General features: G+C 39.5%; 2 protein-coding genes across 6 annotated transcripts in view; one reads left to right on the top strand and one right to left on the bottom strand.

Moving 5' to 3' along the window:
* Window positions 1-21,610, top strand: part of efna3a (ephrin-A3a) — a 400,882-nt gene that overhangs the window by 310,366 nt on the left and 68,906 nt on the right. The gene's annotated exons all lie outside the window — the stretch shown is intronic.
* Window positions 41-19,381, bottom strand: tuft1b (tuftelin 1b). Of its 3 annotated transcripts, XM_026157350.1 has the most exons (13): window positions 19,085-19,381; window positions 18,015-18,071; window positions 6,349-6,426; window positions 6,032-6,124; window positions 5,841-5,912; window positions 5,627-5,692; window positions 4,620-4,703; window positions 3,709-3,819; window positions 2,319-2,542; window positions 2,002-2,107; window positions 1,611-1,694; window positions 1,014-1,105; window positions 41-908 (listed from the first exon to the last, which is right to left on the bottom strand). In XM_026157350.1, the coding sequence occupies exons 1-13, from the start codon at window positions 19,193-19,195 to the stop codon at window positions 836-838; spliced, it is 1,251 nt and encodes a 416-aa protein (XP_026013135.1). In that variant the 5' UTR covers window positions 19,196-19,381; the 3' UTR covers window positions 41-835. The 3 variants fall into 3 exon arrangements, with proteins under 3 accessions (XP_026013135.1, XP_026013136.1, XP_026013137.1); XM_026157351.1 differs by lacking the exon at window positions 18,015-18,071; XM_026157352.1 differs by lacking the exons at window positions 18,015-18,071; window positions 19,085-19,381 and adding an exon at window positions 12,043-12,124 and having other exon boundaries at window positions 6,354-6,426.

Raw genomic sequence — 21,610 nt, 5'->3', positions numbered from 1 at the left:
ACCCATGATTTTTTAAAAAAAGCGCTGTAAATCAACTGAGTCAAATAAACCATTTCTTTTATTAAATTTAAATAAAACTGGACAAAGTTTACAGAAAAGTGACGCAGACTGAACTTCAGGGTATCTACACTCTTCACAGTATAAAGTAACTTTCTAAAAATATGCATCCTGGAGTGCAACAAGGTATTTGACAGGAAGAAGCAGCAAAGTCAATGCGAACAATGCATAATTATGTTAATAATCAAGCAAAAATAAGCGTAATTAAATATAACCTTTTAGCACAAAACATGCTTGGCCTGTACAATAAGCACGTTGAGGCAGTTAGTCTGTCACTGCGCAGCTAAAACAAGGTCAAACTTAAATCAAAATAGTATGACGATTGACCCAGTCTCTCAGCTAAGCGTGAAACAAATTTTGTTGCTGACATCATAACCGCACGCCTGCTATTGGCAACGTGGTGCAAAGCACTGAGGAATTTGACCCTGAACCCCGAGAGTGACTGTGATCATGAAAACACTAAAATCACTGTGATTATTCGTGCATTCGACCCTAGACTAGCAACAGCGTTTAACTGACACGCCTTATAGTTTGACCTGTTGAAACAGCTTATTCAGATTCTGCATGGATCCCTGTTTGTTTTGAGGAAACCAAAAGAAGGTACAAAGAACAGCCCTAGAAGCAACAACGAGGTATCGACAGAATGTGCGTGAGGTCTGCTAAAACAGCCTTTATAAAAATACAATTAAAAGAAAATCACTGCAGAGCTGCATTTTACATATATGGTTAAATATATAAATATGTACACAGTATTTAACTCCTTTGGTTGTCTCTCCAATTATGATTTGATCTCAATGACTTTGATGAATGGGAGGGCTTTGCTGCTCTGAGTTGTCGGTGTCAGCGGTTTGCTGCACAGAGGTGGGGGAGAAAAAGAAATGTTAAGAGATTATTTTAGACATCTGACTGTAGGATGACTAATAGAAAGGACTGTAAGTTAGGAAGTGATGGCTCACCTGTAAACAACCTCTGGTTTGTTCTCAGTAGATGAGGGTGGAAGATCCTGGCCTGCCAGGTAGTACTCCATGTGGTCATGCATTTCTTTGTTCTGTAAACAGGAACGGGATTAACGACGTTAAACGGCGCATTCTTTCGGCTTGACACAGGCACAGCTTTACTTCAAACAACAAAGCCATTTTATATTTTCCTACTGTTGGCAAAGCCCATAAAACGACAAAAACCTGACATCGATAGTCTGTTTATGGTTCTGTGACCAACACCTAATTTATTCTGATGAACTTGTAAATCTATAATTGCAAAAAATATAATTTCATTGAAATAATAGGCCAACGAATTTTTCTAACATGCCTGGGCACAGCCAGGAGCAAAAAGTGCATTTTTTTGAGCACCACCTTCTTTTATGTGTGCCATGTTTAAGGAACAACACAGGGGATAATAGACTCTTTTTATCATGAGATTTAAAAAGCTCATTTAAGAAAGCTACAGCTGTTTTTGATCATCTTTTGAGCAAAGAAAGGCTTTAAAAACAAAAGAAAACAGAGATAAATTCAGTGATTCAGCCTGTTTGCATTTTTTTTTAGAAAGTTCCTCACCTCTGCTTCCAGGAAAGCCACCTTCTCCTCCAGATCCCTGATGGCTCGATCTCTCTCCTGGAGAACCGTGCGGGAGTTCTGGAGCTGCGTTATAGATGCAACAAACAAACAATAAGAGACCGTATGAATAACACAAGATGCTTGTCTGCTTGAAGCAGATGCATCATCACTTATTTATCACCAGCGGTTCTGCTTCACCACATGCTTCCGCTTGGCTTCATCCCCCCAAATCAATTCTACTTCATGTGGCCGCCTCCTCAGAAATCACATTTTCTCATTAGTGGCTTCCTGTGTGTGTGTGTGTGTGTGTGTGTTTATGGGCAGCTTGCAAGTCTGTGTGTGTCTGTGTACACTATGCACCACCAGGCAACATCCTTATGTGCATAAATACCTGTTCGATCATGTGGCGGACCTTCCTCTGCTGACTCATTAACATGTCGTCAAGATGATGAATCTTTTCCTTCAGGACAGCCACCTCCTTCTCAAGCTCTGCACACCTGAAAGCAGATACATGAGAAAGCTTATATACAGTCAAGCACGTGAGTAAAAGATGTATTTCTCTTTTACTGCAGGACATAAAAGTGGCTTTCCCTTAAATAACGCAACATCAATCAGATAAGATTTTATAAGATGCTCTCTGGGCAGAGCCTTTCCTCATTATTGGTTTATTAGAAACTTCTTCTTTTATGAGTCTGCGTGCAGTCTTACCTTTGCTCCTTCTCTCCTGCTTCCTCTCCGCCTGCTTTAAGCTGCAGCAGCTCCGCCTCTCCTGCAGCCATCTTGTCTTTGAGGATGCCGTTCTCGATCTCCATGTTTCCCAGCAGCTTCTGCAGCTCCTCCACCTGTTGACCTCTCTCTGCAGACTGCTCCTCGGCCTTCTGCAGCCGCTCTGTCTGCTCAGCCAGCTGTGCCTGATACTCGTTTGATTCGGCCTGAGAGGAAAATCAAAGTGTGAGAACTTCCTTCTGGTGTGCTATAATATAAAGTTTGACCTGAGTCTGGTTTTCATTGATTTGATAAGGCCGATTCACTGCCACAGTTAGTATCCCTAAGATAGCTGAATTAACAAATTGTAACTCCACGTATTTTTTTCACTCATGTTGCCACCTGAGTAGAAAATGCGGCTTAGTTGGAATCCCCCCAGTTTCATTTTATTTGCACCTTTTTATTGCTTTTTGTTACATGAGATGTTCAAAGTGTTGAACTAGTTCAGGCAAAACAGTGCCTGCTCAGAAATTATGCATCTATTCTGAAGCTTGTCCCAGTCACTGGGTGAGAGGCGGCGTATACCTCGGGACAGGTATCCAATCTGTCTCCTTAGGGCTTCTTAGAAATGCTAAATTAATGATTCTAAGCTTTATTAATTTCTCCTGGCAGCATTAAAGAGAACCTGTTATGCATACAAAAATATTCTTGGACTCTACTAGAGTAGTTTTACGTGTTCTTGATCACAAACATGAGGTTAAACAGCAGATCTGTGTGCCCTGGATGACCATATTAAGGATATCCTCCCTCTATGATCCCACACAGAGCTACGAGTACAAAAATGCTGAAACTGAGCATTTAATGCAGTCTAAAGCCTGAGCTGCTGGCTCACAGGTATTGCTTGTACATACTTGACCTCACCACTTGAAACTTTCATTGTAACAAAGTACATTTGATATAAAAAATCAGGATAATTGATCCCCTTTAGCTTGATAAGTGACTGTATGTTTTGTTTTTAAATGTATTGTTCTCGGCTATTTCTGTCTAAACTGAATTCAGTCAAAAAAATTAATGATTTAGATAACTTCCTAGTAAATAATGTCTCATATCCTCCTGTTGCGTAATTTTGTTTCGCTGGAGTCACTAACAGTAAAGAATTGCATATGTAAAGTAAAGTGTTTGTCTTCGGGCGGTGCCCCTACATGTCCTGACAGATGAATGTACTGCAGAGCAAAGATCCAAACAGTGGAGGATCACAAGATGAGGGATGAAATCCAAAGATAACACTGACAGATAACAAGGACGATTAAAGGAGCAAGAGAGCATCAGAGGGGTGAGTCATAGCTGCAGTGGACAGGAAGCTGTGTCACGTTACTCATCTCCTGATACAGACCTGCAGTATGTCGATCTCCTCCTGATGCTGCTTCTCCATCTCCTTCAGCTGAGCATACAGGCGTTTGGTCACCTCTCTGAGCCTCGCACTCTCCTCCTGATTATCCCCAACCTGAGAGTGCACACACACACACAAAGAAAGTGCTCAATTAGATTTAATCTCACAAGCCTCTTGAACCAGAGGGCTCAACATGGGCTAACAAACTGATAAAAGAGGCTGCTGATAGGCCATTTGCTTTGTGTTTACAAGGCTGCATGGTCTAGCCTGAGGTAACAAAATCATTTAGACAAGGAGCTGTTAAACTCTACTCAGATAATCTTTTAACTCAAGGCTCCTATTTGGGAAGACAGAATGGTTTCCTCTACCGGAGACACAACACATCTAATGCACTGTGATACAATCTGAAACCACTTAAAGGGAAGTGTAAATTGATCCTACCTTACCTATATACGATACATAGAAGATACTGGGTTTGACTAGCATGCACACACACAAACACACACAAGCTTTCTTGCAGCGCCAACACTGCTTGCTTGGTAGATGGTGTTGAATTACAGCAGTTGTTATGATCCGCCAAGTCGAGAATAATGCATGGGAAAGACAATATCTTGTGTGTGTGTGGTAAGCTTTGTTATGAGCTGATGAAAGCCTGGGTAGCATTTTCTCTACAAAAGCAGGCAGTTGTCTGGTTTGAATCAATGAGGAACTGCTGCAGGGACAGGCATTTTTTTCCATCACGACTGTCATTTGAATAAAACTTTGAATGCATTCAAATGAACTGCAGCTGAAAGTGACTTCTTCCATTTCCCCATTTCATTCATCTCAGACTGATGAATAATCAAATGATAAAGGCTACACACGGGAGCGCCTCAGAAGAGGTCAGATAATTCTGCAAACTACGGCGAGCTTACGTAAGCATCAGTGTGGACGCCGTTGGCATTGATGACACCTGGTTGGCTGGTGGGTGCTTTGACTCTGAAGCCATTGGCTGGACGCTGAATAGGAAAAAGGAGCAAATGGGAGGAGGAATTAGTGCGGAAAAAGCTGCACATAAAATGGAACAGTTCAGGTCTACACAATTAATATTGTGATACGCTGTGTTTGTGTTTAAACCAAGAAGCAGGAGCACTAAGGTGTTACATAATTTGGGTATTCCATATGTCTGCTTTAAAGGCCATGCAGGTCTCGTAAGCCTCTTAGGTTAAGAGAAGGTGACCCACACGCACAGTTCAACACTCACAAAGACCAAGCTGCAACCTATGAAGCTCTAAAAGCTGCAGGTCCTGGAGTGACTGCACTCAAAGGTCACTTTCTATAGTCCCATGTTAAAAACATTACATTAAATTAAATTGCACTAAATACACCTATCAACTAATTACCCACGTTCAAATGCAGTTACAAGTTTATGCTCAATAATAACATCTTCTTTATCTGATATGCATTTGGTATTAAACTGAAGGATACAGGCAGATATTTCTGTCTTTGCAACTTAAAGAAATTGCATTCACATCGAAACCCTGCCAAATAACATCTAAACTAGGCAAGTAATTTTCCAGTTGTAACTCTTGCTTAAATATTCTATCATTTATATGGAGGCTATTGTTAACCACTAACTCTGCTCGGTTATTTGCATTTTACTTAGATGCTGCCACCTATTTTAAGGGCAAAGCTCATCTAAAAAAGCTTTTTATTTTATTTTATAAATGTCATGTAGATCTTGTAAAATTGGTAGATATTTACTGTAGATCTTTACTGTTTGGTCAGAGGAGGAAATTAGCCTTATATGCAGCACATATATATACATAACTTGTAATATACTTAACCTTTTGATCCTTTTAAGGCATTAAAATCACTATTCTTCCAAATTGCCGGACCAAAGATAATCTGTTGAACTGTTTCTGAGGCAGAGGGTGTGTACCTGGTTGTTGTTGCCATTCTGCCTGGCTGCCATCTGCTGTCTCAGAGTCTTCAGACAATACCTCACCTAAATACAAAAACACATCAGGCATTAAAAAGATGTGTACTATGCAGAACCACAGGTATACCCTTGACACAGCTGAACGCTGTGCTTAAAGAAACACACTCTGCTTTCCACCAATAGCTTTTCAGCTTTGACTTGTCCACACACTGACCTCCTGAATCTGGGACACCTCGTCCGTAAGCATCTTGACGCTTTCTTCCGGTGGGTTTTTTCCAAGGTAAAACTGGATGACACAGTGACCGCAGCATGTTAGATAATATGACTGTAGTTCAGTTAAAACTGAAGTGTTGAGTTGCTCAAACTTTATCAATAAACATGAGCAAGCAAAACAAGCTCACATACTTTGATGACTTCAACTTCTATGTGAGGTCTGACTTCAACTTCGTCTTCCTGCCCTTCAGGTTTTTGCGGCGGCGCAAATTCTATGGTGCTCTCCTACATTCAGTATAAAAAAACAAAAACAAACACAAACCCTCATATGTATATATCAAACTTCCCATTCTGCATTCCTCTCTTTCTCTCAGTTAACAAATAGTTTTAAAACTGCTTTGAAGTTGTACCTTACTTGATGCCATCACGTAATGTCGCATAAAGCTGTTTCTGATGTCATTTAAAAAAAAAAAAAAAAAAAAAAAAAAAAAAAAAAAAAGAAGTTGTACCTTACTGTTGTGCTGTTGTGAGGTGTTGCCTGTCTGGTCTCGACGTTGTAAGCTGAGTCTAAGCTGCCTGCAACGGTCCTGAAATGAAAGATGAGATAAGATGTGCTAAATGAAGCATCGGGAAATGAAGCAGGGCTCAAAATGAAAGTCTCAACTGAAAGACAGGGTGGAGCTGAAAGCCAGAGAGAGAGAGCGTTTTTATTGAGGTTTCTCCTTGGATGCCACACAGCTAAACTGTGAAGCCTAGCAACCGCCAATGAGGAAACATTTCCACTCTGCCCTCGTGGCCAAGTCTGGTGATTATGATCAAACACTGGAGAAAATGAAACCAAGGCTGACCAGTCAGGGACAAAAATATCACAACTCAAAACATCCGTGACTGCTTAGTCACTCCAGAGTCAACGTGTCGCCTTGGCAACGGAAACAGAAAATACGGAGATTATTTGTCATGCAGGCTTTTATAAACTAAAGTTTATATAATACACACACACACACACACACACACACACACTGGAAATTCCAGAAAGATTCAGATGGTTTGACTAACATAACTCATGGCCAACGTAATTCACTGTAACTGTCCATCTCTTCTATTGTATTCTAGTCTGTCCCACTCATTTTTATAGTATCTGTTCTGTTTGGTTTGTTTTGATCAGTGCATCATGCCTTATGTTTGATCCGAGAGATGTGACCTCTTCTCTTGAATCTACTGCAGTGCATTGCATTCTATTTTGTAGATATTGTTATATATGTGTATACTATTCTATTCTATTCTATTATTTTGATATATCGCCTACTTATATTTCAGTTCAGTTCTAGTTAATTCTGCTCTCTGAATGAGGCAGTAGGAATCCCAGTAAATGTGCCCTTGTGTGGATCATCTCCTTAAACTGTCCTTGCCAGTTATTGCTGCAATAGTGTTGCATCTTGTTGTCCTAATAAGGCAGACACTCCCGCCAGTGAGAGTACTCTTTCACTGGAAGTACGTGTCATTGTGTGCTGATCATGACTCTTTAATCTACGCTCACATGCTAATCAGTGTGACTTGCTGTAGTAATTCGTTTTTGAGGGGTACTTTTCATTTTTTTCTCCCACAAACATAGACACAAATACATTTAACTCACCCGAGAAAGTCAGCTAAACCCACCTGTGATTTTAGTCAAACCACATAACAAACAAATGCTTAATATTGTAAAAACACGCACTTGTCCTTGGGAACACCCATTTAGTAGGATGAAGGTGTATTTGTGTTGCTTTAGTCCAAGTATGCAAAGAAAACAAACGGTTTAGTCCTTTTGACAAACAAAATCCCCTGAAAGTGAAGGATAACACTCTAATTGCTGGTGAGCTACGTAACAGTTCATTTTTATCTTATCTCCAAATCCACTATGTCTGGAGTGTATAGCTCATGTATAGTTTGTCCCCACCCTACAGTATATGAGCATATGGAGTGCTTAATATGCTAAGACATTGTGTAGGCCGAGCTCCTGTGAAAACACTGTGTGCTTTGTGGTTCTGCTGTGCACGCTGTCATCAGTGGCCTTAATTAAATTCCGTGTGGGCGTGACCACAGAGGGCAACAGGTAGCTGCAAAAATGGCGCACAGCTTAAGAGCCTGAGGCAAAAATAAAGCTCTTGCACTGTAACTGTCTTCTTCGTTTAGTTTAAAAACTTGAACTTGTAATCCTGTAGTAAATACCCAAAACTATTACTATTATGACAAAAGGCTAGAATATGCTGAGTTAGTTCAAACACTCCTAATAGCATGAGTTTGAGGTATGCTGATTTGTTTACTTGTATTGCGTACACCAGATGTTTACAGCTGCTGTTCACTGGTTTACTGATCCCCACATAAATATGTTTCTCCAGTTCCAGCCTCCTGTTTTCCATCACAAAGGTATTTTAGCTATTTCACAAGCATTTGAGATGCTTGTGTTTCACAAAATGCAAAGAGAGCAAAGAACCAGATGTTTCTCCCTCTCTGGTTCTGCAAAAGAATGCCATAAAACTCCACCTGAATCATATTTTACATTTACACGCTATTTGTTCTATAATATTCTCACTATTAATACCACCCTGTTTCATCAGTGGCACCCAGCATGCTTTTGAAATAATTTAGTAATGTTTCTCACACATTGTTCCTACTTACACACCTTTAATTTGCTTGCAGTGAAAATGACACCTGAGAGGCACTGACACGTACTCTACATACCACAGTCTGTCGTCAGCTTTAAGAAAGCATTACTTGTGAGCACATGGACACACATACTCGAGATATAAGGGACACAGTGTAATCCTAAACAAGCTCGGGGTTTAAACTTGAAAGGCACTTTTAGTCAAGAAAACCAGATGGAAAGTAGAACACATCCTAGAATAAGATATTTTGCTCTTTTTTCTTACAGATTTTGTTTCACATACAATAACTGGCAAATTCATTAGTCAGCCATGCCTTCTTTCCTGTGAAATCCCGTTTAACCGTGTCAGGCTTCCAGTAATTCTGTGGCAAGGCAGTTGGGGGTACACCCACTGACTGCTGGTGGTTTGTTGATTAGTGGCTGCTCATCACGATGGTCACTGGGATAAAATGAAACTGTGTGACTGAGTGGAAACAGATTTCGGATTCTGGAGTGTTTCGGTGCATGCATGAACATGCCACGTTAAACAACGCATCAAATGTGGGGAACACATTTGGCTACTGACGTAAGCGACCAGTTCTCTGTTTGCAATTCAAACAAATGGCTTAGCTTGAATGGCAGCTCTCAGAGCGCGATTGTGCCACCTGAAAACCATCAGCACAGAGGCGGTGAGAGGTAAGCCAAGTCTGAAACTTTGATCTGAGGGAGGGACACCTCGAGGGCTTTGCTCTCAACAGAGACGCAGGCAGGATCATGGGACAGGCACACCCTGGGCGGAGCTGGCAGTGTTATGTTTTAAAAGTATCACCTATAGAAATATCTGCTTTAGACAGAATGCTAGGAAACCAGATGTCACTCTCTTTATGGCGAACAAAGAGCCAGAAAGAAAATAAAGAAAACTCAGCTGCAAAGTTTCTTTTCAGGAATCACCCCAACACTTAAAAAGTCCCAAAGCCTTGTTGCAAGTTGTTGCTTGTAAAAACTTCTGTCTGCACCTGCCAGTAAGTGTGCACTTTGCTAACATCACAGCTTAGCCGAGTGGAGACACCATCATTGTTATAAAGCCTGCCACTAGCACAAGGGTCTTAGATGGTCTTTTCTGCAGAATGATACACTTGCCAGGGTAGTTTGTGAATTTAAATCTAAATGTCCCATTAAATTTTGTTATATTTAAAAGATTTGTACAGCTATCTCCTAAACTGGATGACTTGCATAGACTTGCATTTACAGATTGTTCGATATAGTTCCACATCATCAGAGCTACACAGCTCCACTATCTACATGTATCTGCTCTATGGGCATGAGCTAACTCACGTTTTTAATGAACATAATTTAAAAAAAAAAACCTTTCATCTGCTCTGTGCGTTTACAGTGCAGATAATAATCTGCTTCCACTCTTGAGACAAAGAGGCAGACACTTGGGAGAGCAGCTTCTCCAGGCTTGTCTGTGCAGCTCAGGGCTTCTGTAAAAGCCTGACCTCATATAACTTCAAAGCCTTAAGAACCCAGAGCGTGCAAAGTCAAGTAGCCTTTTTTGCACAAAGAAATATTATCTTTACAAATATAACTGTTTCATAAGGTGGGAAAGCTCATGAAAATAGTTTAACTGATCATATCAGAGCCACTGAGGGACGTGCTTTTCTATGGGAGTTGATTGATTTTCCTTTAAAGGCATGGAACAAAGCACCATTAAATAACTGTTTTGTGCAACATGAAGTAGAACTAGCAGTCTGCAAGTAATCAGCCAAAAGCTCATGCTTCAGACTGTGCTAAATGTTTTGTTTCAGGCAGTTTTTGGGTTTTTTTTGCTCTTGGCACTGTGTGATGTCACAGTTCTGGCTATGAGAACAGCACTCTTAACCACGTGGCATTCGAACTTTTCGATTTGGTGCGTGAGAGCACAACGGCATTAACAATTACTAACAATTTAGTTACTAGTTAAACAAATTATTACGAATCTCAGTGCTGTGACACTAATAAAGACGTGAAACATTAAATGCAAAAATGCAAACAAAGTGCTGAGATAAAGGTTCTGGTAAAAAGACAAACTGTAGCTTAACTGTGTAACTGAGCAGCAGCAGAGAGCCCAAAGGGAGAGTCTGTTTTCTGTCTCTAATGTCCTGCATTCAGCATAAAAAACAATGGAAGTGGAATACTGAGAGGTGCCAAAGCTACTGTATGCATTTCTAGTTCTTTCTACCTCCTTTAGTGGAGGGTGTAACTTCAGTGATTCATATAAAAGGATGAAAACAGCTCATATTGTGGAGATATGGAGTTTACTACTATATAAGAAAAGAAGTAATTTGACTGGAGGAAAGAAAAAAAGAATTTTATTTAATGGAGATCATTTTTTTAACAGTGATCAAAATAGTTAATTATTCCTAAACCCGTAAAACTGTTAACTGAGCAGATTAAGATTGGCTTATCTCAGACCAGAACACAAAAGCATGAGGGGGACTTGGACAGTGTAAGCGGAGCGGAGCAGAATTAGGTAGTCATTATCTCTGAAGCTGAGATGATCAAAGACTCAACAACACTGCAGATCACATCATCATTATTGGAACAGACTCACAGGAGACATGAAAACAGCTGTTTATAAATCTGTCCAGCCTGACTCATGAGTACTGATTAGTAGGTGGCATCACAGCTTCCCCTATACGAGTCTGGGCTACCAGAGCATCCCTCTATCGCCGGTGACCTTACACAATCAATAGAGGAGCGTCCCACCAAGGGGGCAACTAACTCCTCCATGACTGCCGTTCACTGATCTGGAGATGATGTCATAGTGAAAGGATAGAGCAACACCGAATAAAGGATCAGCCACTCAGAGATCATTGAAGCAAGCTAAAAACATTGGAAAGGGAAAACCAGGCCGAGCAGTAACTCACAGCAAGACCCCCCGAGTTCACAGCCATGTGTGAAACCTACCCATCTCCACTACCAGTCAAAACAGACGTGTTTTATTACTAAGCAACAGGCTAAACACCTTATGAATGAAGACGTAATTATCTGCTTAAAACAAGTTTTTGTTATCCGCAAATCCTGCTCCACCAGATCGCGCACGCCATACACATTATAGGTATTAATATAGACTCGTCTCATGAATAATCCCCAAAGAATATTGAGCTAATACAATGAAAGCTGAATCATTTTTTTCATGACACAAGAAAACAACTGACAAATAGGAGGTGTCACTTTTACAATTACTTTTATGTAACAAGTTAAATACCGCTGCTAGCACGCAGGAGGTGAGAAGAAACTTAACAGAATCAGGTCAATTCAGATTGAATAATAAAAGTTTGGTGGTTGCTTTTCGGAGAAATCGTGCTGATCAAACAGACGGCAATGTTCATTTAAAGAATTTCCTTGCAGAGATCATGTATCGACTGGTCTACTGGGAAGACAAAGCTAAATGAATCATCTGCCAACCACCGCTCTATACTTCACCATGCAAAAGCAAAATATTACAACCACAAGAACCATCACAGACTTTACCCTCATAATAATCACCATGATAATAATCACCATGCCACTTTATCTCACAAAGAATCACACTTACATCTACCTGGGCTGAGAAAGTTGTCTAGGACTTTTCCCGGGGATGATCAGGCAGCTGCGATCCAGACTGTCTCTATCTGTGTGACTAAGTACATGGGAAGCCACGGCTGTCTTGCCTTACATGGCTGGGCGAGGCTGCATCAGCTGCCCAACCCTTTTCCCCCCCCCCTCCAGATTATTCTCCCGTCAGAGCTACAGCGAGAGCGCCAGTTCAAGGAGGCATGCAGTTCAGAGCTTCCCTGCAGGACTGTGATGTTAAATACAGCATGGAAAAAACTGGAGGGAGCATTTCCACTGATTAGATTATAGGGGAGACCGGGGATAGTTGTAACATTTTTGACATTTCTGTCTGTAACTTGGAGCTCTTTTAAGGTAGTGGATTCAAAATGTAATGCAAAGTATTTACATGTCTCTGCTATTAAATAGTGCAGCTATTTTCTCTGCAACACAATTACCCATTGCATGGTATGGTCTCAAACACAAAGAGTGAAATGTTACAATTAACCCCATAGTCTGGGTTAGTTGTAACATATCCTGGGGTGAAATGTAACACAATGAAATAAGGGTACTGACAAAATATTAATATGTAATCTTTGTTTATTCAACACATGAATGCACTTAGAGCCATTAATGTAGCTATGTGTGTGTGTGACAGAATGCAGAAATCTAGCTTTTGAACATATCCCAAACCCCCAAAAAAGACAAGTTATGGAATTTTCTGCAACTGAATATTTCATTAATTTTGGTTGGTCTTCCTTGAGTTTGGCCTCATTGGCTCAGTGGGCATTATAACCTACAACTCTTGCACCAATTTTGAACATAACAATGAACCTGAAAAAATGTAGTTGTTCACCAGCATCGCAATTCCATTACTTTTTATCATGGCTTACCTTGGTGTGGTTTGCAAAGTGCTTCAGAAAGATGAGGAAATCTGTTTCTTGCACCCATCCTGATTTATTTCCACTACCAGTACTTCCTACTGGTCCATCTCTGACACAGTGGTCTGCATAATGTATGTGTGGGAACACAAACAGTGGAGGAATTGTGTTGCCAATGGCATTAACCGCATATACAAAAGCGACCAGTGAACCTCTCTCTGCTGATGTCGTTGCCCCAACTTGTTTAATATAAGTTAAAGTAATAGTGTGGTAAGTTGTAACATCTGCATTATTGTTACAACTGACCCAGACTCCTATAGCCATGAACTAGCTAACATTACAGCCAATGGCTAAAACATTAGCACTAAAGACCTACACAGAATATATCCCCATAGACATACAAATAACATAATTTAAGTTTGATGAGTTTAACTGCAAAGCAGATAATGCTATTAGAAATTGAAATGAAGTAGAAAAACTTACTTTTTGGCATACAAATTACTTTTTTTGGTGTTAAATTGTCTGTGTTTGACAAAATGTGCTGATTTTTCACATGTGATAGCAGAACTGAGTTGGGCATGCACAGGATGAGTCACATCATTTGAAACTTAGCCCTGATTGGAGAAATTGGAAGTGTTACAACTGACCCACATTACAACTATCCCCGGTCTCCCCTACAGAACTGTGGACTAAAAACTTTGTTGGCGTTGAATTTAAACAAATATTACAATGATCAGCTCGAGTCTAAACATAAGAACCTACTGAGCTTTTGTTTTAACATCTTTTGTTGATGAATGTGACAAAGGAAAGCAGTTTACATACACTCATCATGGGTATGAATGTCACGCTAATTTTGGGCATTTAATGATTTCTTTGATCTGTTAGTATCTTAATGTACGCATGAGGAATGACCTCATTTATCTGCCACATAGTGACAGTGGTAGTTTGCAGCACACTGAGGAATGTGTTAAGAGTTACATAACAGAGATGAATGAAGTATCTTTATATAACGAGTTACTGGCACGGTGCGTGTGTGCAGAGCAAACAAAACCATGCAAACAAAAGTCAAATGCTGCACCGACCAAATATGTTCATGTTAGTGCATGTTTATCCAGCTATCTTTGACTTAGTACGCACATCTCCTAAATGATATTAATCCTGATATTCTGTTACATAACGTGTTTCGTGGCCATTTGAAGCTTATAATGAAGCCACAGTTCAACTTACAATCAACTAATCATTTGTTTTGTCAAATGAGGAGACAGCAGACCATCTAAGAAGGACTCTTAAACATGCTTATTTTATGGTTTCTTTGTTATTTTTTGTTAGTAAACTAATGATCTAAATCTTCTGGTTTCCTGTTGGACAGTACAAAATCATCAATTGACATATTTAGTCTTTGGAAAGTTGTGCAGGACCATTTTCACAATTTTAAACAATATGGGGTTTCTACTTTTATAGAGTATCAACAAAGCATTTTTACTCATGTTTAACATAGGGAAAAGTCATATATACACGTGCTCTGATTTAGTGATATATGTACAAACATATGTAAAATCCCCATATTCTTTCACTAACTTCTAAGTGCTGCTTTAACCTCGGTTCACTGTCTTCCAGCTGTCATTGTCATTCAGTTGTTTTTGTTGATGTGTAAGTAGTGCCAACATAACCTTTAGACGTGTTTGCAATACAAACAAAAGACTTGCATGCGATCTCTCCCACGTCGCTCTCCAAGTATATCGTGGAGCTAAGAAAACCACATTGGAATCCAGCTAAGGTATTTTAATAACAACCTTACCTAGAATGCGCTTGTTGTTCACATCATGTTCACACACATGACACAAGAGACCCTAAAATTACCCTTAAATTACCGTTACCATTACTTAATACAAAATAAACCTCTAAATGTATTTAAATGGGTTATTTGAGGTCATGTTTAAGATGAAAAAACCCATGTTTTCTCTGCCTGATATATACAATATACAGTACACAATATACAATATACCCAAAGGCTCTTATCCTGGGGTGTCAAACTCCAGGCCTTGAGGGCTGGTGTCCTGCAGGTTTTAGATCTCAACCTGGGTCAGCACGCCTTAATCAAATTATTAGTTCATTACCAGGCCTCTGGAGAACTTCAAGACATGTTGAGGAGGTCATTTAGCCTTTTAAAGCAGCTGTGTTGGATCAAGGACACATCTAAAACCTGCAGGACACCAGCCCTCGAGGCCTGGAGTTCGACACCTGTGGGTCTCAGGCTCTCTGAATAAGAAAACTGGGAAGATTTTTGAGACAAAAAACTAACATTGCACTTTTACTTCTAGCTATAAAACTACAATAAACCGCCTTAAATTGTTTCTGATGGCACTAAACCTATTCTAAAAAGTCATAGCTGTAACTCTTTCACATTAGGTGGCCTTAAAATACATTTTTATGATGTAAAATAATCTAATATCGGCTATATTGGTGGATTTTCTTTTTGAAAAGTCGGGGGGAAAAGAACAGTCAATTCAAGGTGCTTTATGTTGAAAAGTAAAGATTTTGTATTCTGGGGAAAAACTCAGTAACCCCATATGAAGATGCACTTTGTGACTGCGGGAAGAAAAAGTCTCTTTTTACAGGAAGAAATCTCCAACAGAGGCAGCAATCTGACACAGCCGGTTTGGGAATGAGGTAGGGAAGAGAAGATAAAAGAATAGAGAACATAAGGAGGCAGGACAAAACACAGACAGGAACAATGTTCTTTGGACAGATTAAACCAAAATTAAGATGTCTGGCCCTAATGCAAAGCACTACATCTGGAGAAAACTAAGCACAGCATATCAGCACAAACACATCGTATTATTTGACAGGCATGGTTGTGAAGAGGCAATTCAGAAAATGAAATAATTTGGTTGCTTTTATTTACTTTTTCAGCAATTTATTTCACCGGTTACTTAACTGAATGTGAAAACACTGCTGTCTTCTCAGCTGCATGCATCTGCTGAGACTATAGTCAAGAACGATCTCAGAACAGTCCACACAAACAAGATCCCCTCCAAACCACAAACAGTTCTCATATGAATTTGTTGCACCAGATCTATCAGTAGAGGGAGAAAAGCTTGAACAGCCTGAGTGCATTTGTTGGGAAAGATTTCTGCTTCCTGCCAAGAGTCTTTATAAACAAATTATCTGTTCACTCGCGCTGCCACCATGCACCACATGTGGCATCACAACAGGACTCGACACGTATAAAATCATTGATTTGAAGCACTAAATTAATTTAACCGAGATCTTGACAGCATCACGCAATGTTTAATGTTTTACTTGGCAGATTCACAATAAATAGTTGTCATTTTATATCTACAAGGAAGCATCTCAAGAAAACAATGCGCAAGACAGTTGGAAGAAAAAAAACTGATTGATTGCCAGTGATCATATTTCTACTTAACTACCAAACCAACAAGTACCGGCACATTCTTAATGAGCGCTGTGACGCTCAGAGTTCCCTGTAAATTTGACTTTCTTGAATGTCCGGTCACCTGCTTTGTCATCCTTCTACAATGGCTCGAGAGATTACAGTTACTGTATCTGTAATAAAAAACAAAAACAAAATAATTGTTCACTGGTGTTTAATGAGTTGATAGCGTTTACATTTCCCTTGTGTGAACACATCAGTTCATTCTTAAAAAGTTTATTGTATATGGTCACGGTTAAGGTTCATGTGTAGCACTTCCCTTCTCTACTTGATCACTCTAAGCATTCCCAAAAGCACTTCTTTATACATGTAAGTGCTTTCTATGTAAACATCATACACACACATTCACACGCAACTCAGTTTGAGAAAGACTGGAGCAGCCAAGGATCGAACCAGCTTCTGATTGGAAGAGGATCCGTTCCACTTCCTGAGCCCATGAGAGCAATATTGGTGTATCTACAATGGTAGTGCTTATTTTTCTGTGCAGGCGAAGTTATTAATAAAACTAAAGTCAAGCAACAAGAAGCACTGCAATACAGTGGCTGGACTTGCTTGAGATTTTTTTATTCTTTGAAATCACAGAACATTTGGAATTACTTTAAATGCTTTTATTGCTTAGATTTTGATTTCTTATACACCAGGAATATTGCTATATGTGACATGAGAAGTATACTACCTTTAGAAGTTGTTGATGCAGGTGCAGCATCACAGTTTTGGTTTGGATTGCCATATGTGCTATTAAATTCTGCTTTAAAATATATATGTGCTGCAGTTAGCATTATTTATAGTCTATTTATAGTAGTCAAATTTCTTTCTGCAGCTTCTATAGGATACAGCAGCAAGTTTTTAGTCCAAAGGTGGGTAATTAATTTCCTTAAGAAGCTTATAAAGAGATGAAATGAATATTGGTTAATTTCACCAGTTAAATAGTTTCTCATGCAGCTCCTTGGGGAAATTAATTGCCCACCCGTGATCTACACTATTGTCGTGTCCCTTGATTGAAGTGACTTCAGCATTGGTGGTCAGCCCACATCTTTTGCCATTATTCCACTTTTTAAGTAAACAACAAGAAAAGTAAACACTGCATCATATATTGAGTACCTCAGCACAGGTGAGTTATTTATTTATTTAAAATAAGAGTCATTAGTTAAATAGTCGTAGCTTATAATTAACAGTGTTGGCGGTCTAAGGTGAGTAGAAGGGTTTACTCAAATTTTTATTAAGTATTACTAAAAATGTTCACGATCATGTCCCCACACTGTTAGAGAAATATAGACATCAGTCCAAGGATCCTAAGTCTCATCTTAAGTGATGTTGTTAGATTTGCCATCTTTATAAAAACAGTCTGCGTTGTGTTCAGCAAAGGAAACGTGATGCAAATATGGTGAACGAGGATGAGGAAGGATAGATTTTTGCTTTAACGTCACATTATTTTACATAGTTCATGTGAGGTTGTTATTATTATTATTATTTGCGGGTAAAAGTTTCGCTTTCATATGAAAAACTGCTCTTAAAAATTGGGAAGTCTAATGGGAACTATGTCATTGTGGACCAAAATGTGCCCAGTATGAAATCCGGGTGAGTGCAACGCTAAACTTAGTAGTTAGTGCTTTTAAACCAGTGTCACGCAGCATCACTCACTTTAGTTTCGTCGTCCTCTTCTCCCTTTTCCACCGCCCGCGTCACGCCGCCGCTCATCTTCTCGTCGGGAAGTGTCGACAACACATAAAAATAAGTGAAAAATCAGAGCTGTCCAAAGTTACTGGACACGGTTTCTTTGACTACTGTGTTTTTACAGACTCTGCTCTTCGCGAGTAACTGTTAAATACGACACACGCCCGTGGAGAGGTGGAGAGACCTGGACCCCGCTGCGCTTCTGCCTCCCTCTGCCGTCTGTCTGACTGTCCAGGTGCTAAAGTAAAGCAGACCTGCCTACCTTATGCAAGTGGAATGCACTGAACCACGGTGTAGCCCATATTTACAATTGCTGACATATTTTCCAACATGACCATTTTTATTTTGGGCTTAAAGCTGTCTGTATACTTACTCATATTTCAGTGTTTTTCCTAGACACGGGATATTCTTCTTCTTCCCATAATAATAATAGTGGATATGATGACGAGTATCTTAACGCTACTCGACCTATATGCTATTTAACACATTTCTCTTTCAAGGCACATTAGCAATCATTAAGGTTTCTTGTCTTATAATGGATTATTTATGAATGAATACAATGTTGTCACTAATGCTGAATGAATGAATATAAATGAATGGCTATGTCTTATTTGCCACAATGTAAAAATCATTATTTGCCCTTATAAATATGAAGAAATAAATATGAGTAAAATGCATCTGAATTTTTCCGTTTTAATATTGTGTAAACAATTTTCGCGATTTTCATTTAGTTAGTTTAGTTAGTCTCTTTTATATTGAAACAATTGGATTGCATGTATAAATAAAGGTTAAATAAAATAAAAAACTGAAAATATGTAAATATATAAAATAAAAGTTTTATTTACTCATATAATTAAGCAATAAAGAGCACATGCTTGGTACAAACTGACTGTATGCCAATTAATTACATGTAATTTGACCGGATTCCGTTGAATTGAACGTTTTACGTTCTTGTGTAACAAAATTATATGGAAAATTCAAGTGCATGGTGATGGCTTCTTTGCTTTCGAGCACATTTTATTTAAATATTGTCTAACCTCTGAGAAGTTGATGCCACCTCCATCGGACAGGTATTTGGTGGCACTTCTCCTGGACCATGGCATTTTGTGTCCAGCCCCCTGTCTGATCTTCTTCCAGAAGGAGCCCATACGCCGTCTCTCTTCATCTGTCTTGTCAAAAATGTTTCTCTTGCACTTCCCTGTGATATGTCCCAGTAACACAACAGTGCTGAAAGTGCAGGATCTGCTTCTTCTACACCACAGCTAATTCTGTGCTAGACCTGCAAAGAGGATATAGTCCTGTTTAATAACCATCCTGCCCTGCAAGGAGCCACCTCTCTTGAGGCCTACACTGTAAACAGGTTGAGTAACAGCAAATATATCCCGCTGTAATTGGATTTACAGGAAAACTGCTGTAACTGCATTTTATGTTAATTTGCTTTAATTATGTTTTATTCAATCTCTTTTGCATTTAGTAACAAAGGCTTTGAAACTTTTATTTTGACGCCAGGACTGAAACATCAGCCCAGATAAGTTTTCTACTTAGCATCTAGAATATGAGAGCCCTGGATCAAACAGAACATGTAACAATTCACTAACACTCTAACTTAGGTGATCATAAATTCATATAAAACATCCCGCCATATGACCTCTTACCTAAAGCTATCAGAGGCTCTATTTTCCTGTTGTCACTTGCACCCAGGAAGGTGTGGGATTAAGGGAAATGACTTTACCTTATAGACAAACTAAACTAGAGATTAAACCATATAATCCCACATTATTATTTTCCTACAATGTCCTTCCGCTCCAGTTGCTGTTTTGCATCCTGGCTTCAGACACCACTGTTACATTATTTGTCATTCACGCTTGTTTGCTCCACGACACCTGCATAAAAGTAACCACTTTGTCCACATGACCGAAATACAATGAAGGCCGTTGTAAATATAGAACGGCGGCTTTGTTAGAGGAGCTCCTGGAGGTCAACAGACTTCTGATGAAAATTCCAAAGGTAGCTTCTTTGGAAAGGTTCAACCCACGACAAACACGCACTGGCTTTCATGCATAAATGGTTTTTGTTATTCTTTGCTACCTTTGTACACTGTGCACTATAAAGTGTGTAGGTTATTTTAAAGCCTCTTTTTCTCCCACACTGAAAAGCTTGACAATAATGGAAGTTGTGGTCATGTCACACATGAGTGATCTCACTGTAAAATAACTCTGGTTAGGACTTTAGACAGGGGTGAGTAATATATGCTCAGCTCTTGCGTTGAGCTCACATGTATATTTGGACTGCTTTGTGTTTTACATGTTCTCACTGGTACTATAAATTCCTTTGATGTTATGTACTTAGATGAGGAGAAGCGCTCCATATAATTACAACTAGCGCTTGTAAACGATGCCTCTTACTTTCTCGCAGCTCGCTGATCTATTTTCATGCCACTCCTATTTTAAATGCAGAAAATTATATGATGTGCAGTTGCGTAATTTATTTACACTTAAGCGTTCAGACAAAGGCTCTATCATTAAGTGTATCCAGTCAGCTTCACTGGTTCTAATTTGAGGATAGTACATTAACAAAACAAAAAAAAAAAAGGAAAAACTAAGCCTGCCTTTCTTCACTAAGGAGAAAGACACAGACGTTTAAAGAAGTGGAGTCCCTGGAACAGCTTGATGTCTTTGGTAATTACAGTAAACCACCTTAGGATTACAGGCTGAGTCTCTAGGAAGAAAACTTAGCCAGAGCTAAAAGAAAGACTCAGCTGAGCTATTCAGAGAAGAGAGAGAATATCATATAATATCTTCAGGGGAAGACACTGATACTTGACATTTGATAGTGGATTATGATCTCATCTTCATAGCACTTATTCTGCAGAGTCATTTATGATTTTAAATAAGTTTGATTTGGAAAATAATTAGTTTCTTCTTGTGAAATAATCACCCCCTCAAGTTTAAACAAGAATGTGAATGTTCTCTCAAACTCCCTGACTTCTACACTCACCGGCCACCTCATTAGGTACACCTGTTCAACTGTTCAACTTTTGTTTAACACAAATATCCAATTAGCCAACCACACGGCAGCAACTCAGTGCATTTAGACACGTAGATATGGCTAAGACGACCCGCTGAAGTTCAAAGCTAGCATCAGAATGAGGAAGAAAGGTGATTTAAATGACTTGGCATGATTGTTGGTGCCAGCTGGGCTCGCTGGCTCACCTCAGTATCTTAGAACTTGCTGATCTACTGGGATTTTCACACACAACCATTTCTGGAGTTTTCACTGAATGTTCAGAAAAAGAGAAAACACTGAGTGAGCTGGAGTTATTTCTCTGGGTGAAAATGTCTTTGATGCCAGAGGTCATGGGAGAATGGCCAGGCTGCTTCAACCTGATATGAAGGCAAGAGTAACACAAATACCACTTGTTACAACTAAGGTATGCAGAAGAGCATTTCTGAAGAGCGGATGGTCTACAGCAGCAGAAGACCACACCGGGTGCCCCTCCTGTTAGCGAAGAACAGGAAACTGAGACTACACTTAACACAGGCCCACCAAAGCATTTGCTGGTC

The sequence above is a fragment of the Astatotilapia calliptera genome, chromosome 22 (assembly GCF_900246225.1).
Source record: "Astatotilapia calliptera chromosome 22, fAstCal1.2, whole genome shotgun sequence".
Taxonomy (NCBI): domain Eukaryota; kingdom Metazoa; phylum Chordata; class Actinopteri; order Cichliformes; family Cichlidae; genus Astatotilapia; species Astatotilapia calliptera.
This window is presented reverse-complemented; position numbering and strand designations above follow the sequence as displayed.

Coding starts and splice junctions, on each gene's coding strand:
- tuft1b (XM_026157350.1), bottom strand. CDS start 19,195: ATGGGCTCCTTCTGGAAGAAGATCAGACAGGGGGCTGGACACAAAATG. Junction 2,543..3,708: donor AGGAGATCGACATACTGCAG/GTCTGTATCAGG, acceptor TTTTCCTCTCAG/GCCGAATCAAACGAGTATCA. Junction 1,695..2,001: donor TCCGCCACATGATCGAACAG/GTATTTATGCAC, acceptor TCTATAACGCAG/CTCCAGAACTCCCGCACGGT.